At 52.3% G+C, this 26,062-nt stretch overlaps 1 protein-coding gene and 1 long non-coding RNA gene across 4 annotated transcripts in view; one reads left to right on the forward strand and one right to left on the reverse strand.

The window, feature by feature from the left end:
* LOC139358485 (uncharacterized) overlaps positions 1-26,062 on the forward strand; it is a 142,466-nt gene that overhangs the window by 10,736 nt on the left and 105,668 nt on the right. The window lies entirely within an intron of this gene.
* Positions 941-13,029, reverse strand: LOC105496126 (scratch family transcriptional repressor 2). The gene is made up of 2 exons (XM_011766246.2): positions 12,772-13,029; positions 941-1,871 (listed from the first exon to the last, which is right to left on the reverse strand). The coding sequence occupies exons 1-2, from the start codon at positions 12,902-12,904 to the stop codon at positions 1,081-1,083; spliced, it is 924 nt and encodes a 307-aa protein (XP_011764548.1). The 5' UTR covers positions 12,905-13,029; the 3' UTR covers positions 941-1,080.

Genomic DNA, 26,062 nt, shown 5'->3' on the forward strand with positions numbered 1-26,062 from the left:
GACTGTCCCTGGGTGAGGCCAAGAGATTAAATAGAATAATAAATAGATAAATAAATAAATACACAAATAAATAACTGGAAGGACCCAGCCGGACGGGGGAAGGGCATTGGTGAGGTGCTCCAGACCTCCCCCCAACAAGTAAGGAAGGGGATCTGTGGCCCTGGGGATGGGGGAAAGTGCTCAGAGAGTCTGGGGGTAGGGCAGCTCCAGATTGTGGAAGCCCAGGTTGTGCCGGGGAGAGAGGGGTTACACTAGAGGGCAGGGCCCTGAAGTGCCCCTCAAGCCCCCTCCAGGTTAGGTAAACTCAGAGGGGTGAGAGTTGCTAGAGAGGTGAGGGCATCTGGAGCTGGGGCTGGGAGTGGGTGATGAGATCCCCATGGACTGAAGAGAGTAGGAAATGTGTGTGGGAATGTGTGTGTGTGTGTGTGTGTGTGTATGTATGGCCGGACCTAAGGCCTGAGCATGAATGGGATCAGGGACAGATTGGAGACTTCAAGAAGGGTGAAGATTAGATCCCCAGATGGGCACACTCTGGGAGACTCAGCAGAGGCCAGAGGGATGGTCTGGGTTGGATTGTGGTCTCAGGGCGGCAGGGCCTGCGTCCAGGTATGGATGGGGAAACTGAGGCAGGCATGGGCGTCAAGGGTATAGGTATGCGGCTTTCATTGGGGGCTCCAACAGAGGAATGGTCAGAGAGATTCAGCTGAGAAGCGACAGAAAAGATCTAGAAGTTAGAAGAGCAGCGCGGGGTCTGGGCGGGAGAAATTTCCGGCTCTTGGCGCGGGAGAGGTGCGGACCTGGTGCCTGAGTTGGGAGCCTTGAAGGCGCGGACAGTGGGTCAAGGTCCGAGGGGTGGCCGGAAAGGAAGCAGTGGGTAGGGGGACGCTGGGGAAGACGGTGCTGGAAGTGAGTCGTGGGCTTGGGGGCTGGAGAGAATAGTTCAGGGCTGGTCAGGGGTCCTCACGAGAGGGGCATGGGCAGGGAAACGCAGCGGGGGGTGGGCGAGGGCGCTGCGGGCGCAGGTAGCGGACCCGGGGCGCGTGGAGAGCGAGTTCCAGGCGCGCGGGCGAGGCGGAAGGCTCAGCTGGCCGGGCCAGCAGGGGTCGGCGGGGGCGGCTCGGCCCCCTTGACGCAGGCTGCCTCGCAGTGCTTGTGGAGGTAGGACTTGAGCGCGAAGCTCTTGTCGCACTGGCGGCACCGGTAGTGCTTGAAGGCCGAGTGCGTCTGCATGTGCGCGCGCAGGTTGGAGCGGTCGGCGAAGGCCTTGCCGCAGTGCGCGCAGCCGAACGGCTTCTCGCCAGTGTGCGAGCGCATGTGGCCCTGCAGCAGCCAGGGCCGCGAGAAGGCCTTGCCACACACGCCGCACTTGTGGCGCAGGTTGTGCGTGAGCACGTGCATGGCGAGCGCGGGCATGGACACGTAGGCCTTGCCGCACGTCGGGCACTTGCGCGCCAGCTGGCTGTCCAGGCTGCGGTGCGTCTGCTTGTGGCGGCTCAGGTTCGACGACGTGGCGTAGGTCTTGCCACACTCGGCGCACGCATGCCGGTGCCCGCCGCCCGCCTGCGCCCCTGCTCGCCCCGCGCGTCCCCCGGCGCCCCCCGCGTCCCCCGAGCCCCCCGCGTCCCCGCCGCCTCCGCCCCGCCGCCGCCGCGAGCGCCCGTCCGAGATGAAGAAGGCGTCCATGGAGTAGCTGTCGGTCACGGCCGCCTCCCCTCGGAAGTAGCGCGCGGACAGGCTCGACTGCGGGCTCTCGGGGTCGCTGTACTCCTCCGGCGCCGCCGGCGGGTACGCGGGCTCGGCCGGGGCCAGCTCCAGGCCCGGCTTCTGGTCCGCATCGTAGCTGCTCGGGGGCAGGCAGTGCGGAGCGTACCCTGGAGGGGCGAGAAGTGGAGGGGCGGTGAGAGGAGGCGCCGAAGAGGGTTTCCCGCTTTGAGCAGGTCGTCCTATGTGCCCTGTAGCTCAGCGCCCCTGTGGCAGCCCCGACAGTGGCAGTCTCCGACCTGCACCTCAGCTCTTCGTGTCAGACAGCCTGGGTTCAATTCCTTCCTCTGTCGACTGCAGTGCAAACAGCCGCCACCCCGTCCCACGGAGCGTGGGGCCGGCACGGTTCTACAGAGCGTACCTTCACTATCAAGTGCTCACAACCACGGAGTGATGGTCTTATAATACCCACTCTACAGGTAGAGAAACTGAGGCACAGAGAGATGCAGCAGTCAGTCTAACCTTAGAGTCAGTAAGTGATGGAGCCCTTGCCAGTGTGACCCTGAAGCCCATGCTGCCTCTATTCCAACAACATTCTGCCATTGCAGTCCTGTGACTTCTCTGGATCTCAATTTTCTCATCTGCAAAATGCAGCTTGTGATTGGACACCTCCTTCCAGGGTCGTTGGAAGGACTGAGTAAAGTGACGATAATAAACATGTATTAAGCTCTTACTGTTTGCCAGACTCTGCCTCGGTGCTTTACACATGTTAACTCTAATTGTCACAGACCCAAGGAAGTCGACACTATTGTAATCCCCATTTTATGTGTAAGGAAATTAACAAAGGGGGGAACATACAGTAATTGCTATATAAATGTTAGCTATTATAATTATGCTTTTTACTTGCTTGGAGATAGTCTCCTCCCCCACCACACTGTGAGCTCCCCAGGGTTGGATCTGTATGCTCAACACATGCCTGGCTCAAAGTAGATGTGCGATGAATAGATGTTGCACGAAGGAATCACAATCCAGTTAGACCCACCTGCCAGGGTTGCTGGAGCATTTAGGAGGGGTCAAGTGTGTGCCATGTAATAGGTGCTACAGAAAGGGAACTTCCTCATACCTGCTCCCAAGCCTGCTTTGCTCTGTGCTCCTCTAGAAGTCGTTGGGAGTCCCCAGTGAGAATTCACCTTCCCCTCCTCCTCCCACTTAACTGGAGTTAGACCAGGAATCCTGTCTGCCAAGGGTTTGAGTGATTGGTGGGTGGGCAGGCTGGGGTCTCCCAGGGGATTCCATAGGGGGTTCTTATAGGCAGGGGCCATTCTGATTTGCCTCTGCCTCCCATGGCCTAGGCTGGTCCTAGCACCTTCCCTGGGACCCTGGGGGCTGGGCTCCCTGTCGAGTTTCTGGCAGACAAACTTTTCATCCTGGCACTTGATGAGCAACTGATTCCATTTTTCTGTGATTCCACAGAACAATGAAGGTTAAGTCCCTTTCAGAGGTTTCCCAGCTGGGGAGCGGGATTTGACCTTCTCCTGGTGATCCCTGAAACCGATAACCACTACTCCTTCCCTTCTCCCCGTAGCCTCCTTAGCTGAAGTGAGCAGGTGGAAGAGGGTTTTGTAAGGGGAAACAGGATTCCAAGATGTTCAGACTTTTCGCTGGGTATTCTGGTCAGGTTTGGTTCCCTACACAGCCTGCTTCAGCCTCCAGGCCTTTGCCTCTCATCTGGCATTTGGGATGGACACAGGGTGAAGTCTGTGTGCCCCTGAAAGCAAGGGTATGCCCTCGTTTTTATCTCTGTCCCTTCAGCAGCCAGCACAGGGGCCTCTGCACATAGAAGTGATTGTGGATTGAGGAAGTGGATGACCTAGTAGGGAGAGGCTCTGTGCTTGGATGTAAAGGGGGATAGTGATAGTGGCAATTTTTTAATCTGGGGAGAGGAGATGCCCAGCCTCTCCGAACCCTGTGTCTTCCATCCCATCTGCCTCTGGTCTGGAGATCCCCCTGCTTCCCACTCCAGGAACCAGGCGTGGTACTCAAGTCCCAGAACGTTCAGGAGTGTTGTTTCAGACTGAGTTAAATACCTGTCAGGCACTCCCAGACCCCCCTCCTTCTCCTTCTGTATTTCCTCACGTTGTAATTCCTGGTGATGATAATAATAGCTAATATTCATTGAGCACTTACTATGTGCGTCAGGCTCTGTGCTAAGTGCTTCGCTCCCATCATCTCACTGAATCATCACAAAACTGCTCTTATCACAGATAAGGAAACTGAGGAACAGTGTGGTGATGGCCCTTGCTCCAGGGATGGAGCAAGGATTGGAATCTACTGCCCCCTTGGTTTCCCACATAGTGAGAGGTCCTCCAGGAAGGGGCTGTGGCTGAGCTGTTCACCTCCCATTCCTAGGGCCCTAGCTAGTAGGCACTTAATAAGTATTTGTGGAATGAGTGATGACGATTTGCGAGGCCAGCCTCACTCCCCAGCCTAGCAGGGCCTGGTAGACAGTCTTGTCCACCTGGTCTCAGGGCAGGTCTGCACCTCATGTGGCTGGGGCCATGGAAGGGGAAGGGTGATTTGGTTCTCCAACACAGATTCCATCTGGGTGCCTTTGGGCAGGTTGTGCCTCGGGTCCTTTTTTTTTAATGGGATTTGTTTGGAGGGGTGACTGATCATGTAACCAGTGCCTTGCATGTTCTATTATTAAAGAAGGATGACATATTGGATAAGAGTACAGCTTTGGTGCCAGACAGCCTGGATTGTTTTGGCTCTGCTATTCCCAGTGGTGTGACCTTGGACAAACGATTTGGCCTCTATGTGCCTCTACCATTTCAGTAAGGGGTCGTCAGTAAACAGACAATGTATAAACAAATAATAACCAACACTCCCAGAGCACTCCTGTGTCAGGCACTCTTACAGGGGCTTTCCACACATGAATGCACTCTACCCTCATGACGCACAAAGTGGTACCATTTTACAAAAGAGGAAACCAAGGCACAAGGAAATTAAGTAACAAGCCTAAGATTGTGCAGCTAATAAGTTAGAGTCAGGATTCCAGTTCAGTGGCTGGCACATTTTAAATCCACCATGCATATTGGCTGTTACCATGAACAACAATAACAATCTCCCCAGATGGGTTTCTGTGCTGCAGCTTTCTTGGCGTCTGCCCCAACACATTTTACTGCTCCTCTCTGGGCCTCTGTTTCCTCACCCAGGATGTGTAATTTCTATTTCACATTCTGATGGGAAAATTTCTGGTGCATAGTAGGAGCTCCATCAGTGAACCAGAGCGTTCTCAATGAGGTGCTCTGCCCATGGCGCCCTCTGCTGGTGGCCTTCAGCACTGTTGACTTTACTCTTGTTGCAAGGGGCTCTTTATAAAGTAGGGGCGCCTTTAACAAAGGCTGCTCATTTGCCTAGGGAGGGATGCAGAATTGTCTTCAGGATAGTAATTGTGAGCCCAGACCAGACACCCTGTCAGTGGATTTTGGAATGGGTTGAGAGCATCCTATGAGAGTTTGTGTGGTCATGTTAGGAGGAAGTGGTTCTAACTTGCTTTGTGACTGTGGCCAGGTTGCTTAACCTTCCTGGGCGGAATCTATACATGAGAAAGATTGACTGGAATGGTCTAAAGACCCTTTCTGCATCATGGCTGAATCAGTCCCTCCATGATGCTCTTTGTCCCCTCCACTCCTCGCTCCTCCAATTCCACCCTGTTTTCCTCAGATTCACAGACATCTCCCTATGCAACCTTGGGCAAGTTACTTAACCTCTTTCTGCCACACCTGTATAAGGGAGCTCATAATAAGGTTGAATAAATGAATGCATGTAAAGTGCTTAGTACAATGCCTGACACATAATAGCTGCCCTCTCGACCTGTTATTATTATTGTCGTTGGTAGTATTCCTACATTTCCTGGTGATATCCTTCTAATCTGCCAGAGAGTAGGAGATACACATGGGTGTCTTATGCTGCTGTGTGACCTTGAGCAAACCACCTCACCTCTCTGAGCCTCAACCCTGGAGACTTCTTTAGGAGACTAAAAGCCATACTTTAACCTGATGCATGGAACCCAGACACGTATCCTCCTCTGTCCTAAGGGTGACTATAGAAGGCTGAGATACCTATCCTGCAACTGACAGGGTGAGACAGGACTCTTGTTTGGGTTCCCACAGAGATAGGGATGGTCTGGGATTCAGAGAAAAGAGAATCTCAGATGAGATCTCTCATCCTGGCCCTTGAATTCAGACCCTAGCTGTGTGACCTTGGGTAAGTTGCATAACTTCTCTGGGCTCAAATCCTCCATTTGAGGAATGAGGACCAGAGCCACCCATGTCATGTAGGGATATGGGGAGGGACCAGAAATACTTTGGAGATGTGCACATGTTTCCTGGGAATGACTTGGGTTTTCCCTGCCCAAGAGTCTTGAGATTTTAGGCTGAAGGTCCAGAATCTATCTTTTTAAAAATTAGTACTCAAAGGAGTCGTGAAAGGTAAATTTATGAGAATTAAGGTGCTGGGCCCTCTGCAGACACTGTCTCATTTAGCTACCTGACCCCCTGGGGGGATGGAGGGGCATGTGTAACAAATACTACTACTGTTACTGCTGGTGCTTCCAACTGATACCAGCCTCCCTGTAAGCCAGACATCGCCCTGTGCCCAGAGGCCCAGAAAGGGGAGGGGATTTGCCCAAGGTCACTGGAGAGGGAGGTGGCAGGTCTGAAACCTTCCAAGGCCCGTGTTTTTTCCAAAACACCAGAGAGGGCATGGAGACTTGCTGGGGAAGAGATCTTCAATTGGTGGGGGGAGGGGTGGTGGGGAGAGTGGTGGTGGGGTGCTGCGCAAACACTCCCATCTAATTAGGCTGTGGTGGGGTGGGTGGGGGCATGGGGTAGTAGGGGCATGGAGAAGCTGTTGTGGAAAATGCTTCAGGCCCTTGTAAATATTTGTAAATCATACTTAATAACAGTAATGTCTATCACTTATTGAGCACTTACTTCGTGCAAGGCACCCTGCTAAATACTTTGTGCACATTAGCTCACATCTAAGGTCACTTCCCTCCATGCCCTTGTTCTGCAGAAGCTGAAGCCCAGACAAGGGCCTTGACCCACCTCAGGTCACAAAACAAGTTCTCATCAGAGCTGGGTTGGCCTCCTTTTCTTTTCTTTTCTTTTTTTCAGTCCAGGACTCCTTTCCCCAGTCTCTCCCAGACTCCCAAGGTGCCAAACTTTCTCCAGGGAATTCCTAGCCTCAGCCTCACCTCTCTGTCCCAAAATGGGCAGAAAAAGACAGGGGCCTGGTGGTGGGCCAGCTTCCCAGGCGGCCCACTTTCCTGAGGAGGGCTGGGCCCTGCTGGGTGGTGGGGGCTGGAGGGGCTGCTGTATGGGTATATTTAGACCTGCTTCTTGCTGTGCCAGGGCCTCGGGCCTCGAGAATCAGCTCCAGCCAGCTGAGCAGAAAGCCAGGTCTGTCAGCAGCAAAGCAGGATAAAAATAGTTTCTCCTGTCTGCTCACAGAGCTGGGCAAAGGGGCTGGGTACCTCCCCCTCCCCTTATTATAGCATCTTTGTTAGCGGTTCCCTGGGCACTGGACCAGAAATGACACCCACCTCCTCCAAAGGCCTGGCAGCTGGTACATCTGCCCACGGGGAGGAGGTCCCTGAGTCCAAATGAGCAGTGGACAGAGTGAGGTCTGGCCTAACATGACCAACGCTGCACGGCTTGGGGCTGATGCCCACTGACACAGGTCCAAGGAACTTCGAGATAATTCCAAGGCTCTTCCCCACCACCCCCACCTCTTGGAATTCCCCGTATTCTGGTCTTTCCTGACTGTGACCCAATTCCTGTGGCCTACAGGGAGGTCCAGAGCTCTGCAGGAATCAACAGGAAAGATTTTTCAGGGGGGTGTGGAGATTACAGTGAGTGGCTCAGGGTCTTCAGTTGCCCATCCTGGTTGGTGGAGCTGCCTCCCACTCCCTCGGGGGGTTCTCCAGTGGGCCCTTTCTGGGCTTCCTTCCGGAGACAGGGTGTGTTACGCAGTGCTCCACCTCCTCTCCCGGCCTCCTACTTTCTGCTGTGCCCCCCCTCTCTCTAGAAGGCCCATTCCAAACCCCTCCCTACCCAAAGGCTGGCAGTAGACACTTCACTGCAGGGGAGTCCACAGCTGGGAAGGAGACCAAGAGGCCTGAGGGACCCCATCTCTCCTGGCAGAGGGCCTCCAGGCTGTGGGGGCCCCTAGAACCTGTGGATGTAGCACCCACCAGGGAGGTGTGACAGGGCACACCATTTATGCTCTTGTGACTTCGGGCAAGTCATGGCCCCTCTGTGACCTCAGTTTTGCCTCTGTAGGTTGGAGTGAATCCTCCCCTGCCCCCCCTGCCCTTTGCCCACTGTGGATTTGTGTGGCCAGAGAGTGCCTTTGGGATGTGTAGACTGCTGCACTGACATAAGGGACTTGGTGTACTCTCCCGCCCTCCTTCAGCAGTCAAAGACTGAGACTCTCTAAAGTGTGGAAGCTCAGCTCGGGACCCTCATGACCCTCTCGTAACCCCAGGCTTTAGAGGAAATCAGGGGTTCCCAGATTCCGTATCTCACATGGGTCTCATCATTCCACACTTCCACTGAGCCCTGTTAATTCACAGGAAAATTAGATTTCTGGGTCCCTAGAAGGTCAAAGCTGAAAGAGATCATATTCAACTGTTTGATATCATGAAAGGGAAACGGAGGCTGGGAGGAGAGGAGAGACTAGGCCAGGACCACCCGGAAGGCTAATGGTGAATCTAAGACTTGAACTCAGGCCAGCCTTGAGAATAGATCTGGACATGACCTTGGACTGGAAACTGGGCCTGAATCTTGATTCTGGACCCAGCGCTTTGCCCTGGACCTGTTCATAGATATTGAAATTTGAAATTGGACATGGATTTGTTCTGGATAGCAGACCTGGACCTATAACCTCAGACACTGACCTTGTACCTAGTCCATGGACCTGGTCCTATACCTGAAGTTTGACCTAGGCATTGGACTTGGACCTCAGATCTGTACTTGGATGATTGGACTGAATGTTAGACCTCGACCTAGACTTTGAACCTGGGCCTCTGACTTGTCTTTAACGCGGACCTTGGACCTGGACCAAGGCCAAGTTACCAGGGAAATGGGTGGTTAGAGAAGACTCAGATGGGCCTGCTGTGTGTCCATGGGCACCTCCCCAGACTTCTCTGTGCTCACTCTTCCAAAAGATTGGGGAAGCCCTTTTGCATCACTGCTCCCCAGAGGAACTTTCTGAGGAATGGATGTGTGGCAGCTGGGGACATTGGGCCGGGCTCCTAGGCCTGGCCTGGAGCGACTACCTGGCGCCATCAGAGGGAGTGAGAGGAAGTGGGCGCTGGTTTAATGTGGTCAACTAGATAAGCCCATGGGTAGAAGTAGGAGAGTTTCCTCAGCTTGCTGGGGGAGGCTTAATGTAGCTGCAGAGGGCAGACAACTGCGTTATTGGATTGGCATTGATCCCTCATCTGCCTGGGTTGTATGCACTCTGAGAGGGCATGAGGGCAGGACAGGGTGGGGATGCAGAGGAAGGGGGGTCTAGCTCCCAGCTGGGGTTCAGCGTTAAGGTAGAGGGGAGGCAGACACTCCAAAAGATGTTCTTGGCAGGGGCCCACAGAGACCACTGACATGCATATGGGTGGGCCACCTTCTCTGGGGTGGCTGAGAGTCCCAGCATCCTTCAGGATGGGGGCTCTGGTCTGGGGAAGGCCTGGTGGAGTTGGAGGGTGAGGTTAGCGGAGGGTTAGGATGATGTGAGTTGGCATCTCCCAGAAAGACTGAGTCTGTGCTCAGAATCACCCAGGGGAGACAAGGGGAAGGGAAAGCAGTGGAGGAGCAAGAGAGGGATCTTACTGGAGGGGACAATGAAATTAGATCGATTCCCACTTATCAGGGAGCTCTGCAGAGAGACCTGGTGCTTTCTCCATTTTGGGGGCTCCCCTTTCCTATTTAGGGGTTCTGTGGGCTTGGGGGGACCCTGGAGCACAGACGCACTTGCTGCACCCTCTGCTCTGCCTGGTGGTAGAGCTGAAAGGGAGTAGGAAGGCAGAGAAGAACATTGCTCGTGTGTGTGTGTGTGTGTGTGTGTGTGTGTGTGTGTGTAGGAGGAGGAGGAGTCCTCCAGGAATTCTCCAGCATTCTCAGGCATTCCCAGAGCTGGGGTACACCTCTTTAATTTGGGGTTCTGCATCTTTATCAGCTAGGAGCATGTGGGTTCTCTGACCTCCACATTCACAAGCTCCCCCAACCCCTGCTCCCCCGACCCAGGTTTCCCTCCCTCCAGCCTCCTCCTGACCCTGCAGCCTGAGCTGCAGGAATGGCTTGTAAGAAGATCTTTCTAATAACTGGAACTATCTCCAGCCCCAGGCCTCCCCCTCTCTCCCTCCCTCCCTCCCTTCCTTGCTTCTCCTCCCTCCCTCTTCTCATCTTCCCCCCTCCTCTCTTTCTCCTTGTTTACCCAGCACACTTACACACACTGAGAGAGAAAAACGTCGGCTCAGCAATTTTTCACACTTCCCTCAAATGCTCAGCAAGGTTATTTCCGGCAGAGCGGAGACAACGGGCCACCAGGAGCCGGCAGGCTTTCAGCAGACCCCCAGCACCCTCCACCCACCCAGGGAATAAGGGATCCCTCACTGCCCAGTCTGGCCACACCCCAGGGAGGGAAGAGGCCCCCGAAAACAGGACAAGGCAGACTTTGTATTTCCAAGTCATACCTTGGCTTGGTCTCTGGCACTGACTTTCCACTGCAGACACTGCCAAGGTGGCCAGGCCAGGGTGCCTGTCCTCAACATGGGGTAGCCTACTGAGACCAAAGCCAAGAAAAATGCCTGATCCCAGAAATGCCGCTACCCTCAGCCAGGTGGCGTATGTTCAGTGGAGCCCTAAGGAAAACCTGACAATGGCCTCCCAGCCTCCTGTTAGACCCCTGTGCAGGCATCTCCAGTGCTTCACACTCCATACTTGACCTTCACAGAAGCTGAGCTTGTCAAAGTTGGAAGGATGCTTAGTTTCTGCCATCAAAACTCTTTCACTGCTGGGGAGGCTGAGGACCAGAGAAGGGAAGGCACTTGCCCAAGGTCACACAGCAAGTGAGAGATATAGACCCCCGGCCTCCAAGTTTCAGGCCAGGTTTCTGGCTATCAGGACAGCCTCAGGATTCCTGAGAGGTGAGGGAGTTGGTCTGGAGCCCCGTGGGGAAAGGGACAAAGACGGAGGTGGTTCTAGGGTGTTAAACCCGGTGGAACCTCTGCAGAAACACCCTGCTGGTGGCTCTGCACCCGCCCTGCTTCCCACTATTCACTCAGGGGCTCCTTTCAAAGCTTTTCTGGACTGAATTCAAGGCAAGGCATTCTCTTGCCTCCCTCCTGAGGAACAGCCTGCAGTTTTGGCTGTGAATGGGAAATTCTCTGGGCTTCTCTGGGTTTCCTCAGCTGGCCTGGGGACAGGACCAACAGGGCTTCAGGGGCTGGAATCCCAGAGCTTTGTGTCAGTCCCTTAAGGGATCCATATCCCAAGCTTGCAGATATTTCAGTTTCCACCAGCTTTGAGCACACACTCTCCAGCTTTGGCATAGCCCCAGGTCCACCCTCTGTCCTGCCAGCCCTCAGCCCAGCTCAGCCATGTCCCTGGGCTTCTGTCCTCCACCTCAAGAGGCCCTACGGTCACGAAAAGAGGACAGTAGAATAAGGGATATGTGGACAGAGGAGAAGGGGTTTCTGTTAATGATCTGGGGGAGGCTAGGGGATGAGGGGCTGTAGCTGTATCCCTGATCACTCTGTAACTTCTTTGACCTTGATGAGGTCACAAAGCCCTTTGCCCAGCACTCTCTCTCTCTACCTGGTGTGGCAGAGTGATGGAATGTGGGTGAAGTGCTTGGAAATCCCAGAGGTGGAAGCCCCCACCCTCCCAGACTCCTGTCTTTGCCATCTCAGTTCCCCCCTCATTCTCGGCCCTTTCTCTTCTCCTCTCTCAATCTCTCTCTTCCCACCCCCATTCCCCCCCCACACACACACCCCAAAGCTGCCACATGTGATGTCAGATCTCTCACTACCAAAGGGACACCTCCTCTCCAGACACCTGCCCTGGTGGGGGCCATCAGGGGAGAACCCCTTTATGATCCCCTTGGTGGAGGATGGGATCCACAGAAGCAGTCTCCACTTTTCCCTGCCCTCCAGAGATCACCCCCTTCTGCACCTGAATGACCTCTCTTGTTCCTCAAACCCTTGTCCCTGCAGGAACTTATTCTGAGAAGAGATGGGAGTGTGTGTGTGTGTGTGTGTGTGTGTGTGTGTGTGTAGTAGGGAGGGGGCTTACGAGGAGCACCAGGGTTGGTTCTGGAGGGGGTTTGAGAAGCTGGGGATGGGGAAGAAGTGCAATCCAGGGGACCAGGAGCCACTTTGGGGGAACCCCTCCCAGAAATCCCCTCTTTCTTGCAGTCGCCAGGACAGGCCCAGCCTTTGGCAGGCATGTGGCTGAGGGTAACAAAAGAGTTATTGAGAGAGGGGGTCTGAGAGCACTTGAGTGACATCGGCAGGGGAGCAGGTTTGAAGGGAGGGAGGGTGCCCCCAGCCACCCCCAGAGAACCAACCCTGTCTCTCCAGGGACTGAACATCCAGGGCTCTTTACCTTCCCCCTCCCCAGGCAGCCAGCTTCTCTTCCTCAGCTGGGGAGAGGGAACCCTCAAACTGCCTGTGCTTTAGTCCCCAGCACTGGCCCTTCATGAACAGACCTCTCTCTGTGTTCTCTCGCCACCCCCTCACTCTAGCCCTATTTGAGGGCCACAACTTTCAAAGTCCCGACTGGCGCGTGGCTGCGGGATGGGCCGACCCCGCGACTTTCCCTTTGTACTACCTAGCCCCTGCCCCGCCCGCACGCACGGCCCTTGGAAAGCCCGGGAGGCGCCCACGGCCAGAGATATCTCCTCCCGGGGTTTCCTGTCGCACGCGCCCCTCCTCGTGGCCCAAGTTGGGGAGGGCCCCAGCTCCCCTCGTCTCTCCTCCCAACCCCCCCGCCGGGTCCCACTCACCGTTGTCCCCGGGAGGCCCCCGGGCGCCAGGCAGCACGTAGGCTGTCTCCAAGGGGTGGTAGGTGGGGGCCGGCACCCCGCTGCACTGGAAGCCGTCCCCTTTGATCTTCTTTACCAGGAAGGAGCGCGGCATGGTGCGACTGGCGGGGGGCTCGGCGGGGGCAGTTGCGTGGGGCCCCGGTGGGGGGAGGCGGCCAGCCGGGCGCGATTGACAGTCCGCGCCGGTTTTCAGCACTGGACAGCTCCCAGCGGGCGGGCGGGCGGGCGGGAGGCCGCTCGGAGCCGGCACGGGTGGCGGCGGCCCCTGCTCGGGCTCCGGCTCGGGCTCGGGCTCGGGCTCCCACTCGGGCTTGGCAGCGGCGGCGCGCAGACAGGGGATCGCAGGAGCTGTGCTAAGCACTCCGGCTGCCGGCTTTATATGGGACGCAGGCTGGAGGAGATCAGGTGGTCCCCTAGCAATGGAACTGTTCAGCGCTCTAATCCATCAAATGTCCCCCAGGACAATCGCTCCGCACACGTTCCCCTGAACCGGCAGCGGTGGGGGCAGGCCAGGCGCAGGGAGCAGCGAGCAGGCAGGAGGGGAGAAAGTGAGGGTGAGAAAGGCGCAGAGACAGAGACGGAGAAAGGGGAGTGAGGGGGGCGGGGAAAAGAAGAGAGACTCGGAGAAAGACAGAAAGAGACATACAGGGAAAGGGAGACGCACACGCTGAAAGAGGTAGAAATAGAAGCAGAGAGACCAAGATAAGGACAAAAAGACACAAGAGAGAAACACAGAGAGAAGAAAGACAGAGATGGAGAGAAGTAGCAACACACACACACCCACAGGAGGAAAAGAGAAATCCAGGCACACAAAAAGGAAGCCCCCCAGGAATGCAAAGAAAGGGAAAGAAAAGTGCAAAATAGGGGCAGAAGACGAGGGGAACGGAGGGAGAGCGGTCCCGAGCAGGCGGGGTTCAGGCACATGGGGCCACAGGGAATGGGATGCAAAGAACAGAGTGTGCACTGGCCAGCAGCGACCCTCCCGCCTCCAGTCCTCTCCCTCTCCCCCAGTTCTGAAGTGGCCAGGGTGGACACTCAGCTTTAACTAGAGTAAGTCTCCCCTCCCCCCTGCTCGGGCTCCCACTGGAGCCCCCTATTGGGTTTGGGGTTCAACTTTCTTCTTCCAGAACTGGTTGGTGGGGGGAGCAAGTCCCCCACGTCGATGGCTGGCCGCGCTCAGTTGGTCCTGTTCCGGTGCCTAGCTCAGGCGGGCGCTGCAAGAGGAAGTGAAAATCGTCCAGTAATTAATTTTCCTCCTGCCGGGGGGTGGTGGTTTTGACACATCCGAGGCTGTGTCTTTCCCTGAAGCGGGGAGCAGACAATAGAGACACGTGGACTGGGAAGGGAGAGGGGGGAAGGGAGGGGGAGTGGGGCTCCTGCTGGAACTCTTTGCAGGTCAGCTCCTTTGTCTCTAAAAGGATCTGAGCAGACCCTCCACCACCAGTCGGACCCAAACCTAGGGGAGCCCCCATATCTTGGCAGGACCAAGGAGCAGGAGAACTCAGTCCCCTGCCCAGAGACTGCTGGGCAAAGCCCCATGGTGGTAGACCAGCTTCAGCAAGTGTGGGATGGCCAGTGCACAAGAGTCCCAGAATCAGACTCTAGGAATGCCAGGCTCTCACTGTCAATGGAATTCTGTTTATGAGATGCAAGGCTGGTGGAATGGGGATGTCCTTTTGGGACTGGGTCATCGAATACCAGTTTGCAGGCTAAGACCTAGAGAGGGCTTGGAGGTGCTTGAGGTCATGCAGTGAGTCAGCAGCAATTGCCAGAGACCTCAGTGGCCTCCGGGCACCGCTGAATCAGGGCCTATCATTGTCCTCGAGGTGTAGCCCAGAAGTCTCAGAATAAAACTGGGGCCCCTTGTGGTGGCTCAAGCCTGTAATCCCAGCATTTTGGGAGGCTGAGGCAGGGGGATCACTTGAGGCTAGGAGTTTGAGACCAGCCTGGGCAACATAGTGAGACCTCATCTCTACAAATAGTTAAAAATAAATTAGCCAAGTGTGGTGGTGCACACATGTGGCCTTAGCTACTTGTGAGGATGTGGTGGTAGGATCACTTGGGCCTGGGAATTTGAGGCTGCAGTGAGCTGTAATGGCACCATTGCAATTCAGCCTGGATGAAAGAGCGAGACCCTATCTCCAAAATACTACTACTACTAATAATGATAATAATAATAAATTAGAGTTTCCAGTGCAGGATCTCTTGGCCTTGAATATTTTCAAAAGACGTAAAGATGCAAGGATGTGTAAACTGAAGGTTTACCGTTGAATTTACCCTGTATGGTTTTAGATTGTTTTCCCTGACCCAAATAAGGAATTAAGGCAGTTTACTCCCTATATATAAACATTGAAAAACATATTGCAAGTCCAAAAAAAATGGGGGCCCCTGATTTTGTCAAGGCCCTGCATGATCTAGAAGTCCCCCACCATCTTTCCTGTTGCATTGCCTCATATCTTGCCCATGTGATTTTTTTTTTTTTTTTTTTTTTTTTTTTTTTTGAGATGGAGTTTCACTCTTGTTGTCCAGGCCGGAGTGCAATGGCATGATCTCGGCTCACTGCAACCGCCGCCTCCCAGGTTCAAGCGATTCTCCTATCTCAGCCTCCTAAGTAGCTGGGATTACAGGTGTGCACCACCACACCTGGCCAATTTTTTGTCTTTTTAGCAGAGATGGGGTTTCACCATGTTGCCCATGGGACTTTTTTAAACCTCTGTCACTGAGAGTTGAGGTGACCACACCCTTGTCTCAGGGCATGCCCATACATTCTCTTCTCCAGCCACAGGTGCCTACTGGTTCTTTGGGCTTGCTGTTCTCTTGACCTGCATACCGTTTCCAATGCCCAGAGTCCTTCCTTGCACTTCACCCTAGGAAACCCCTACTTGTCCTCAAGACTCAGCCGAGGTGTCACTTCCTCCAGGAGGTGTCCCTGACTTCCATCATTGTAGGCTGGGCCAACTCACCCACTGGTCCCTGAGCTTCATGAGGACAAAGACTGTGTCCTATGTATGGCTCAACACACTCTTAACAGTGTGCACTAGGGTCTTCCAGCTCCCCTACTTACTAGCCATAGGTCCTTGGACAAGTTACTCAACTGCTCTGTGCCTCAGTTTCCCCACTTATAAAATGGGAATAATAATTGTCACTACCTAAGGGTTGTTGGGAGCTTTAGAAGAGTTGCAACATATAAATGGCTTGGAATGGTGACTGGCATATGGTAGGAGCTCAATGAGTGAGGGTTCTATACATGCAGTTTTGCCTGTAGCATGCGGCACTCATTTGTTACATGTTAGTGGGATTCTGTTTAATGAGTGGTGAACTAGGCATCTCTGGTCCCTGCTTTCTTGCAGCTGATCTTGCAGCTGTCCATCCATTGAGTGGATGGACACCAAGCAAGAAAATCCTTAAATCAATGATATATTTTCAGATAGTTGTCCAGGGCTGTGAGAAACATAAAACAGGGTGAGATGATGGAGAGTCATGGTGCCTTTAGACAGGGTGACCAGCAAGGGTCTCCTGGGAGAGGTGGCATGTGAGCCTAGACTTGAGCCAGCCATAGAAGGAGCCCAGGAAAGACTGCTCCAGGCAGAGGCTTCACAAGTTCAAAGGCTCGAGGCAGGAATGAGCTTGGGCAGCTGAGGACAGCAAGAAGGGAAGGAAGATGAGTTCAACACATCAGCAGGGCCAGACCCAGAGATTACTCCATAAATCCCAAATGAATGAGTGAATGAAAGAATGAATGAGTATACGGGTGAGATTCAGCGTATAATTATAGCTTATAACTGTGACTAAGTAGACCTATTGGTTGGAGAATAACTTTTCACTGTTTGCATAGAGGAAGTTGCTTATTTGTTCAGTCACTGACAATTGTTTGTGGTGTAGCCATATTTTTGAGTCTGTGCTGAGTACTGGGATCTCTGTCCTCTAGGGGTGCCTAGTTCACTGTGGGTAAATAAGGCAAGTGGGTGTCATCTAGCTCACCTCCACCTGCCTGATGGTTCTACCTCTCCAACCTCACACTTAAGAGATGGCAAAATGGAGCCCAGAGTCCTTAACAAGGAATTTAGGTCACAGCAACTTGGGACAGAGCTGGGACTGGACTGTTCTCACTGGGCAAGATAGTGATCCACCCCCTAACTGATCAAAGGAAGCCCCACGGAAATTATGTATTGATAGGTGCTGTAGCCCACTAATGTCAGGTTGAGGATAAAACCGCAGGTCTCTGACCACAAGCTGGAAGGTGGTGTGGGTGCATTTAGCAGATAAGAAGAAACTTTTAGCCCAGGAGATGAGGTTCCAAAATACTTTCAGCGGGGAGGAGGCCTTAAGCATGGATGAAATACACAATGGCCAGCAGAATTTCATCACTAGGACACCAGGAAGGGCCTTCAGTCTCCCAAGCCTCCCCCACCCCAGCTTACTGGTTTCAGAAAGTTCACTGTTGGGAATTAATTTCTCTAAGTCACATGAAATAACGAAATAACTTTTATTCCCAAGGATGTTCGCTGCAGCATCAGAGACGGGAATGAAAACCCTGGATTGGAGAAAGCAAGGAGAGGGTTGTGAAGAAGACATTCACTCCATGTAGTATTCTGCAGCCATTAAACATTCTCATATGGGGAGATAAGCTCATAGAATATGTTAAGTGAGGGGTGCAGAATGCAGAAATCTTACAGCACGTTCACAACCTTGAACCAAAACAAAAATAAACTCACACAAAAGAGTGAAATAAGGGTCTGGAACTATGGGGTTTCCTCCTCCCTTCTTTTTGCATTTTCCAAAAAGATCATAAAATATTTCAGTTCAGCTGGGTGCTGTGGCTCACGCCTGTAATCCCAGCACTTTGGGAGGCCGAGGCAGGCGGATCACGAGGTCAAGAGATCGAGACTATCCTGGCCAACATTGTGAAACCCCATCTCTACTAAAAATATAAAAATTAGCTGGGCATGGTGGTGCGCGACTGTAGTGTCAGCTACTCGGGAGGCTGAGGCAGGAGAATCTCTTGAACCTGGCATGTGGAGGTTGCAGTGAGCTGAGATTGCACCACTGCACTCCAGCCTTGTGACAGAGCGAGACTCCATCTCAGAAAAAAGAAAAAAAAAGTCAGTTCAACAAATATTTATCTTGAGCACTTGCTAACTGTCACTTACTTCCAAATAGAAGGAATGATGAAGTTTAGTAAACCATGTCAGGATGTTCACTATTCATTCTGACTTTTGGGAAGATGGCATTGTGAATTTTCTCAATGGCGATAATAATTATTAGTACATCGCCAGCAACATTACAGAGTCACCCCACATACCTGGCACTATGCTAAGCACTTTCCCTTTGGAGAAGTTGACCTTGCCTGGGGCTTTAGATTGAGGGGGATTTGGAGTCAGGCTATTTTCAGTTTAAATTCCTGCTCTGCCATTTCCCAACTGTGTAATTCTCTGTGCCTCCGTTTTCTCATCTGTAAAATGGATGTATAAATTGGGCCTGTCTCACAAGGTTGCAGTGAGGATTAAATGATAATATATGCATAAAGTGCTTAGAGCAGTGCCTGCCACACAATAACGTGATAAATGTTGACTGTTGTTATTTATATATCCTCACGCATCTAAGCCTTACCATGGCCTCATGGGAGAAGGTGCTGTTATTGAAATGACTGGTTCATGGCTACATGGTCACTGTGCAGAGGAGCTAGAGAGTGTCCCATGTCTTCATGGCCTACTGCCTTCCTGCCCAGGAGCCCCAGGTCTTGGCATAATAGGTCTAGCTGGCTGCAGGCTTGGCCTTCTCTGGCCTACCTAGTCTGCTCTGGCATCTTCCATATTTTAACTGTGCCCTGCCCATCAGGAAGGAGGGCAGCTACCAGGGTCTAGGTGTGAGTCTCAGGGCTGTGTGACCCTAGGTAGCTGGCAGAGCCACCCTGGGCCTCACCCTGCACATCCATAAACAGGGGTTGGGGCATCCTGTGATTCACTGGCTTAACTCTATGGGGTCAGGAAGGAGCACTGACTGACCTGTGAGTCAGGAGCCCAGTTCCAGCCCTGGTTCTGCTCCCTCTGCCCTTCCCTTTGGGCCCCAGCTTTCTTGTCTGTCAAATGGGAATGGGACAAGATGGTCCCTGAGCTGCTGTCCAGACCCGGTAATGGAATTCTGTATGAATTCCAAGGAGGAAAGTAGCCACAAATGCATCCGCTCCACGCTGATGGGGCTCTTTCTCTGGTAAGCTTTACTTACTCTGCCATTTCTCCAGTGTATTTTATCAGACCCACCTCCTCTGAGCCAAAGAAAAGAGGGTAGGAGAAGGATGAAACAAACTCACAGCTCTGTTCACTCAGGCTCATCACAGAGATGACTTGCCCAAGGGCATGTGGCAGGTCCTCTGAAATTTGAGGAAGGCTGTGTTCTCTTTTGTGTCATTTTGGTCCTCCGGGAAGCAGATGTGAAAACGGAGGTGTAAGTGTAAGAGATTTATTGAAAAAACCCCGTGAGAAATGGAGGCGAGCCTTCAAAACAGGATGCAGGTCTGATACTGTGAAAGCAGAGGTGGAATAAAGAAAGATTGGGGAAGAGGGAGCTCAGGCCATGGTGCAGGTCTAAGGAAGTCCTGGCCAACCCAACAGGGAGCTCCTGTGCAAAGATTTCCTGTAGAGGAGTCCCATACTCGACAGAAGGGCAGGCGCTAGTTTTCTACCATGCTCAGTCATCAGCCGGGCTGTCTTGGAAGAGTGGCTGCGCTGGGACACTGTGGCAGATTGCGAAGGTGTTGCAGCTGGAGGCTCTCAGTGACTGTAGTCCAGAGAAGATCTGAGTGGCACCTCCCTAAGGCTGCCACATGTTTTTCTTTATTCATTTAATAGACACTTACAGAACTCTGGGCCATGTGCCAGTTACTGATCTATGCACTTTACAAATATTAGTCAATCCTTACCCTCGCCTTTTGAGGCAGATGGTATTTTTAGCCCCATTTTATAGAGGGAGAAACTGAGCACAGAGAGGTTAAGTAAATTGCCCAAGGTTTCACAGCCAGTAGGTGATAAGCCACAAATCCAACCCAGGCAAGCTGCTTGGAGGCTGTGCTCTGACCACTCCACCACACTGCCCCCTCTCCAGCTGCAAATGCCTTAGTGGCAATTTCTGGGAATATTTCCATTTTCATTTCTCATTGGCTCAGGACCTCACAGCCTTAACAGACTTTAGGAAGGGGCCTACTGTGGTGGTTGGGGGCATGTAGTAGCTTCAGGGTCCCAGCAAGCCCTGAAGCTACTACCTTGCTCCCTCAAAGACTTCCACCTCAATGCGTTTGCATATACTGTTCCCACTGCTCAGAGCGCTCTTCCATCCCCTCCTTGCCTAGGCAACCCCTCCTCCCATCGCTCCCTTGCCTGACCCCAGGATCTAGCCCACGATAGGGGTGATATGTGGTGGAAAGGAGCTAGTCGACATTTATTGAGCACTTATTATGTGCTAGGAGTCAAGTCCAGCTCTTTACGTAGGTTGCCTCACTTAACCATCATAACAACCTGTGAGTGCGGCCCATGGCTATCCCCATTTTACAGATGAGGAAACCAAGGCTCACAGAGGCAAGATGACTTGCCCAAGGAGACCCAGCTAGGAATCAGTGGTATCAGTATTTAAAACAGGCTGCCTGGCTACAAAGCCCTGATCTTAAACCTTCCCTCTAAGAGGGCAAAAGGTACCAATGCTGGGGTGGGTAGGCGAGGGCCCTCCAAGGAATGTCTCTCCCCTCCCCGCTGCCAGGGCTGACAGGTCCTTGAGTGGAATTCCATATCTGCTCCATTCATTGCCGCACCTCCATCATCTACCCAGTGCTGGGTAAATAGTAAGTGCTCAGTAAATACATCAATTGAATGGATGAATAAACTGGTGAGTGAAAAACCTTTTTGTGACCTGCAGTCGCCTTGGTCCCCTTTGACCAGAACTAGGTTGATGTGTCAACCCTCAAGATTTCCCTCTATTTTGGGTGATAATTAGATTTCTGTCCTGACTGTTACAGACACTGATATTCCTCCATTAAAATGTCTTTCTTTCAGACTGGGTCAGGTTGCTCATGCCTGTAATCCCAACATTTTGGGAGGCCGAGGCGGGCGGATCACCTGAGTTCAGGAGTTCGAGACCAGCCTGGCCAACATGGTGAAACCCTGTCTCTACTAAAAATACAAAAATTAGCTGGGCATGATGGCGCATGCCTGTGATCCCAGTTACTTGGGAGGCTAAGGCAGGAGAATCGCTTGAATCTGGGAGGTGGAGGTTGCAGTGAGCCAAGACTTCGCCACTCCACTCCAGCCTAGGTGATGGAGTGAGACTCTGTCTTTAAAAAAAAGAAGGAAAGAAAAAAAGTCTTTCTTTCAAAGTTGGAGACATCCCTAAACATTCTAACTCTTGTCCCCAACAAGGTCCCATCTTAAGCAGGTCTCTGAAACCTCTGGAAGAAGGAATTGGCTGTCAGGAGTCTGATCACCAGGCTCCCTGCAGGGTCAGGGGATTTGGGGTAGGCCTCTGGCATGGTTTAGGGGTGGGCTAGCTAAAAGCCCCTAGACAAGAGCCCACCATTCAAGCAAGTGGGATAACTCAGCATTTGGGCCTGGGTCACCCTGAGCCAAGTTTTATTTTTTATTTTATAGAGACAGGGTCTTGCTCTCATCCAGGCTGTTGTGCAGTGGTGTGATCATGGCTTATTGCGGCCTTGAACTCCTAGGGTCAAGTGGTCCTCCTCCCTCAGCCTCCTGAGCAACTGGGACTACAGGTGCATGCCTGTATGACCTGGCTAATTTTTAAACTTTTTGTAGAGATGGGATTTTGCTATGTTTCCAAGGCTGGTCTCAAACTCTTGGCCTCAAGTGATCCTCACACCTCAGCCTCCTAAAGTGCTGGGATTATAGATGTGAGCCACTGTACCTGACTGAGCCAAATTTTAATCCCGGCTCTGCCTCTTCAAGCCGGTTGGCCCTGGGCAAGTTACTTTGCCTCTTTGCAGCTCTATGTCATCTCTGTAAACAGAGGCCAGTGGGAGCACCTGCTAAGTAGGGCTATAGGAGACTTCATGTATAGTTAGCCCTTGGTAAATGGGAGCTCTACTTGAAGGGCCTTTGAGATATCAGCATTGTCTCCTCCCCACCCCCACTTGACAGTTGTGGAACCTGAGGCATGGGACAGGGAAATGCTTTCCTGGAACATTCAGGCTCCCTGCCAAGTCAGGACGGGCTTCCTTACTCCAAGGTGGCCTCTCTTGCCTCCCTCTCTTCCCCACCAGCCGAGCTCAGAACCATGCCTGGCAGATGCTGAGGCGGCATTGGAGCTGCAGAGTTGGCATTTCCGGGCTCCCAGGACTCCTGGCACAGAGGAATCAACCCCTCTCAGCACCTCCGGCTCTGCCTCCTGCTCCCTGCCTCTGCTCATACACCAGCTGGGACTCATCAGCTTCTAGAGAAAGCCAGGAGGTGGCCCAGGTGCATGGAGGCAGGGGGCTGTCAATATTGACCTGCGCTTGACCCCAGACTTTGCGGGTGGACAGGTTGCTAAGGAGTCAGAATGTCCACATGCCCCTAGTGCTCATCTTCCTAGCCTCCCATCTCACCTGGCTGCAGAGGGAGAGGGGGAGCACAGGAGTTGAAAGCGTGGATGATCTGGGTTCACTTCGGCTACTTACCAACAAGTTATCCAGCCTGGGGAAGTTTCCCATCCTCTTTGTATCTCAGTTTCTTCAACTGTTAGATGAGGATGCCGATACTAATGGCTTATCTTGAAGGGCGGATGGGAGATGAGTGGTGTTTGCACACAGCCAGTGCTCAAGCACATTGGCCATTGTTAATTCCGAGGCTATCCTCTTACAGTGACCTCCTGGGCCTTTCAGCCCCAAGGAGTCTCTCCTCTCTCTGACTCCTGTGGCTCTAATTGTCAAGATCCTGCAATGAAATTCTGCTGGAACCCAATCCAGACTGTGAACTCTTCAAGGGCGGGGACCCCATACAGGTGCCTCATATAGGCCTGGTACACAATAGGTGCTCATGAAAAGGCCTGCTTGGCTGTGATACTACATGAACTTACAGAACCCTCACAACTACTTTTGGAGGCATATGATATGATCATCCCCTTTTATAAAAAGGGGGACAGTGGGTAACATCGAGGGGAGTGGGCAGGTAACCCTCCTATTGGCCATCTAGCACCCTCCAACATCCTTGCTTCTGAGACCTCACCTCCCACTCATGGTGCCATTCTGGCACGAGTGTGGTGGTTGCTACATTGAGTGTCCAGAGGTAGCAGGGACTAAAGTCCTGGTGCCTAGAGAAATTGCCCAAGCAGTTGGGCATGATGGCTCACGCCTATAGTCCCAACACTTTGGGAGGCTGAGGTGGGTGGATCACTTGAGGCCAGGAGTTCAAGACCAGCCTGGCCAACAAGGTGAAACTCCATCTCTGCTAAAAATACAAATACAAATAATAATAATAATAATAATAATAATAATAATAATAATAGCCAGGCATTGTGGCATGCACCTGTAATCCCAGCTACTGAGGCTGAGGCATGAGAATCATTTGAACCGGGAGGCAGAAGTTAGAGGGAGCCAAGATCGGGCCACTGCATTCCATCCTGGGTGACAGAGTAAGACTATGTCTCAAAAAAAAAAACAACAAACAACAACGAAAACAAAAAACAAAGAAAAAGAAAGAAAAGAAATTGCCCGAGGGCTCACAGCTGTAAATCTGCAGATATTTACCGCGACCTGCTATGTGCCAGACACTGTGCTAAGGGCTGGAGACACAGCAATGAACAAGACAAAGACCTGCTCTCATGTGGCTTACATCCTGCTGAGCCAACAGTAGGTAGATACGCCAACGTCCTGTCATAGAAAGCAACAGGCAGGGAAGTGGGCAAAGATAGAGAGAGGTGGAGGCCGGGTACGGTGGCTCACACCTGTAATCCTAGGACTTTGGGAGGCCGAGGCAGGCGGATCACAAGGTCAAGAGATCGAGACCATCCTGGTTAACACAATGAAACCGCAACTCTACTAAAAATACAAAAAATTAGCCGGGTGTGGTGGTGGGCGCCTGTAGTCCCAGCTACTCATGAGGCTGAGGCAGGAGAATGACGTGAACCCGGGAGGCGGAGCTTGCAGTGAGCCGAGATTGTGCCACTGCACTCTAGCCTGGGCAACACAGCAAGACTCCATCTCAAAAAAAAAAAAAGATAGAGAGAGGTGAAGTGAGAGCCATTTTAGATAGGGTAGTCAAGGAAGACCTCTCTGAGGAGGTGACTTTTGTGTAGAGCCCTGAATGCGGCAAGTGCTGGGTGGAGACTCAGGGAATCTGCTTTAGCATTGCTGTGGCCGGAAGAGATCCCAGGACTGGTGGTGCCTAGAGCCCAGTTGCCTAGATCAGCTTCAGTGTGGATAAATGAACTCCCCTGCCCCGGCGAACTTACCTTCCTGAAGCAGTTAAAAGAACAGGGCACATGACTTAGATTCCCTGAGCTTCACTTTTCTCATCTGTAAAATGGGGATTGGAAAGCGTAGCTTGCAATTTTGAGAGCTCAGTTGATTAATAGAGATGGTCCACATAAAATGTTGGGCCAAGAGCTGGGCTGACCAGATTCACCTAGTCCTTGGTGGCTGGAGTGGGCAGGTGACCCTTCTTTTGGCCGTCCAGCACCCTCCAACATCCTTGCTTCTGAGACCTCACCTCCCACTCATGGTGTCATTGCTGGCCTTCCCAGCTCCGTCTTGGCCAGGGGGCAGTCAAGTGACCCAGGTTAGCCTCGTGCCATTCTGGTGCTAGTGTGGTGGTTGCTACACTGAGTGTCCAGAGGTAGCAGGGACTAAAGTCCTTGTGTCAGCATTCAGCGTTGGTGTCAGCAGCACGAGCTCTGTCCTGGGGACCTGTGGTGTCAGCAGTGAAGTCTCCCTCAGGCCAGGGCTTTGGCCTGATTTGAGGGCTTTTTTTCTTTTCTGGATATGAAGCCTGTAAGCCTTCTGACCCTTCTGGAGATCCTTCAAGCATGTGTGCAGCCATGGGTCCTGGATGGTTTAGCAGCCCACGCCATTGTCTGGAAACTCCACTGGTACTATTTTTCTCATGTTCAGCTGGATGCTTTCTGTGCACAGACTCCACCCTTCTGGCCCAGATGGCCCCTTGGGGATATGCACATATCAAGTTCTTTCCACTGTCCTCACTTCGAGGGCAGGGGCCTGGGTTGTTCATTTTTGTGTCCCCAGATCCTAGCACAGAATGGCTCAGAGGAAAGGTTCAATGCATGTCCGTGGTGTCAACAAATCAGTGGCAAAGGATACAGTTTCCACATATCTCCCCATACTGCTTGCTTCCCCAAACCATGTTCCAGTTTGTCAGTGTTCTTCTGAATATACAGGACCAGAATCGAGCACAAAACTCCCAGAAATAGGTGAATGGAGCTGAGCAGAAGGAAACTGTCACCTCCCTTACTGTAGATACTGGACTTCTAATTACATGACCAGACATTTAATAAGCTTGTTTTGTTTCCCTGGGTGGCATATATCAAGCTACTAGCAAATGGTTTGTTTTTATGGCCCTCTACCCACATATTGTTGCAAAACCTTACTTTACTGCCCTTCTCCCTTAATCTCATGCTTACAATGGTATTGCCCCCTCTCTCACTTCCCAGGAATGCCAAAGCTCAAGAGCTCAATCTTGATTGGTCTGTAGCCTGGAACATGGGGCTGAGATAGATGCTGTAACTGAGTTTGGCCTCAGTGAGAAAGACTGCTGCAATTGATTAACGATGTCTGCCAAGCTTCGTAAAGTGAAGTAATGTCATTCCCTATCACAAGGTCCTAACCTGGGGTCCATGAAAAGAATTTAGTTGGTCTGTCATTAACTTGGATAGGGAAAGTATTACATTTTTAATTTAACCTCTATCTGAAACTTATCATTCCTTCAATTATGAATGCAGGCAACAGACCACAGTGGTATTAGCAGGACCTGTGACTTCGTCACCAATAGAAATCACAGATTTTTAAAAATTACATTACAGATGTTCTGCATATCTTGAAATATCATTTACATGCATTGTGTCTTGGAAATGATAAGTTATTTGCTAAGCACTCATTTACTCCCTCACATTTGTTTAGCACCTAGTCAATAGCCTGGTGACATGCCAGGACCTGGGCTGCGTGCTAGGGAAAAGGGAGATGCGTAAGGCTCAGTCCTTCCCTCAAAAGAGAAAAGAAGACAGTGACAATGAAAAAGCTTGATGCTTTGGTGGGGGAAGT

Source organism: Macaca nemestrina, chromosome 15 (genome assembly GCF_043159975.1).
Source record: "Macaca nemestrina isolate mMacNem1 chromosome 15, mMacNem.hap1, whole genome shotgun sequence".
NCBI lineage: Eukaryota > Metazoa > Chordata > Mammalia > Primates > Cercopithecidae > Macaca > Macaca nemestrina.

Excerpts from the sequence above, each read along its gene's own strand:
- LOC105496126 (XM_011766246.2), bottom strand. The coding sequence starts at position 12,904 with ATGCCGCGCTCCTTCCTGGTAAAGAAGATCAAAGGGGACGGCTTCCAG. Across the intron at positions 1,872-12,771 it reads GGGGCCTCCCGGGGACAACG|GGTACGCTCCGCACTGCCTG; the intron begins GTGAGTGGGACC and ends TCGCCCCTCCAG.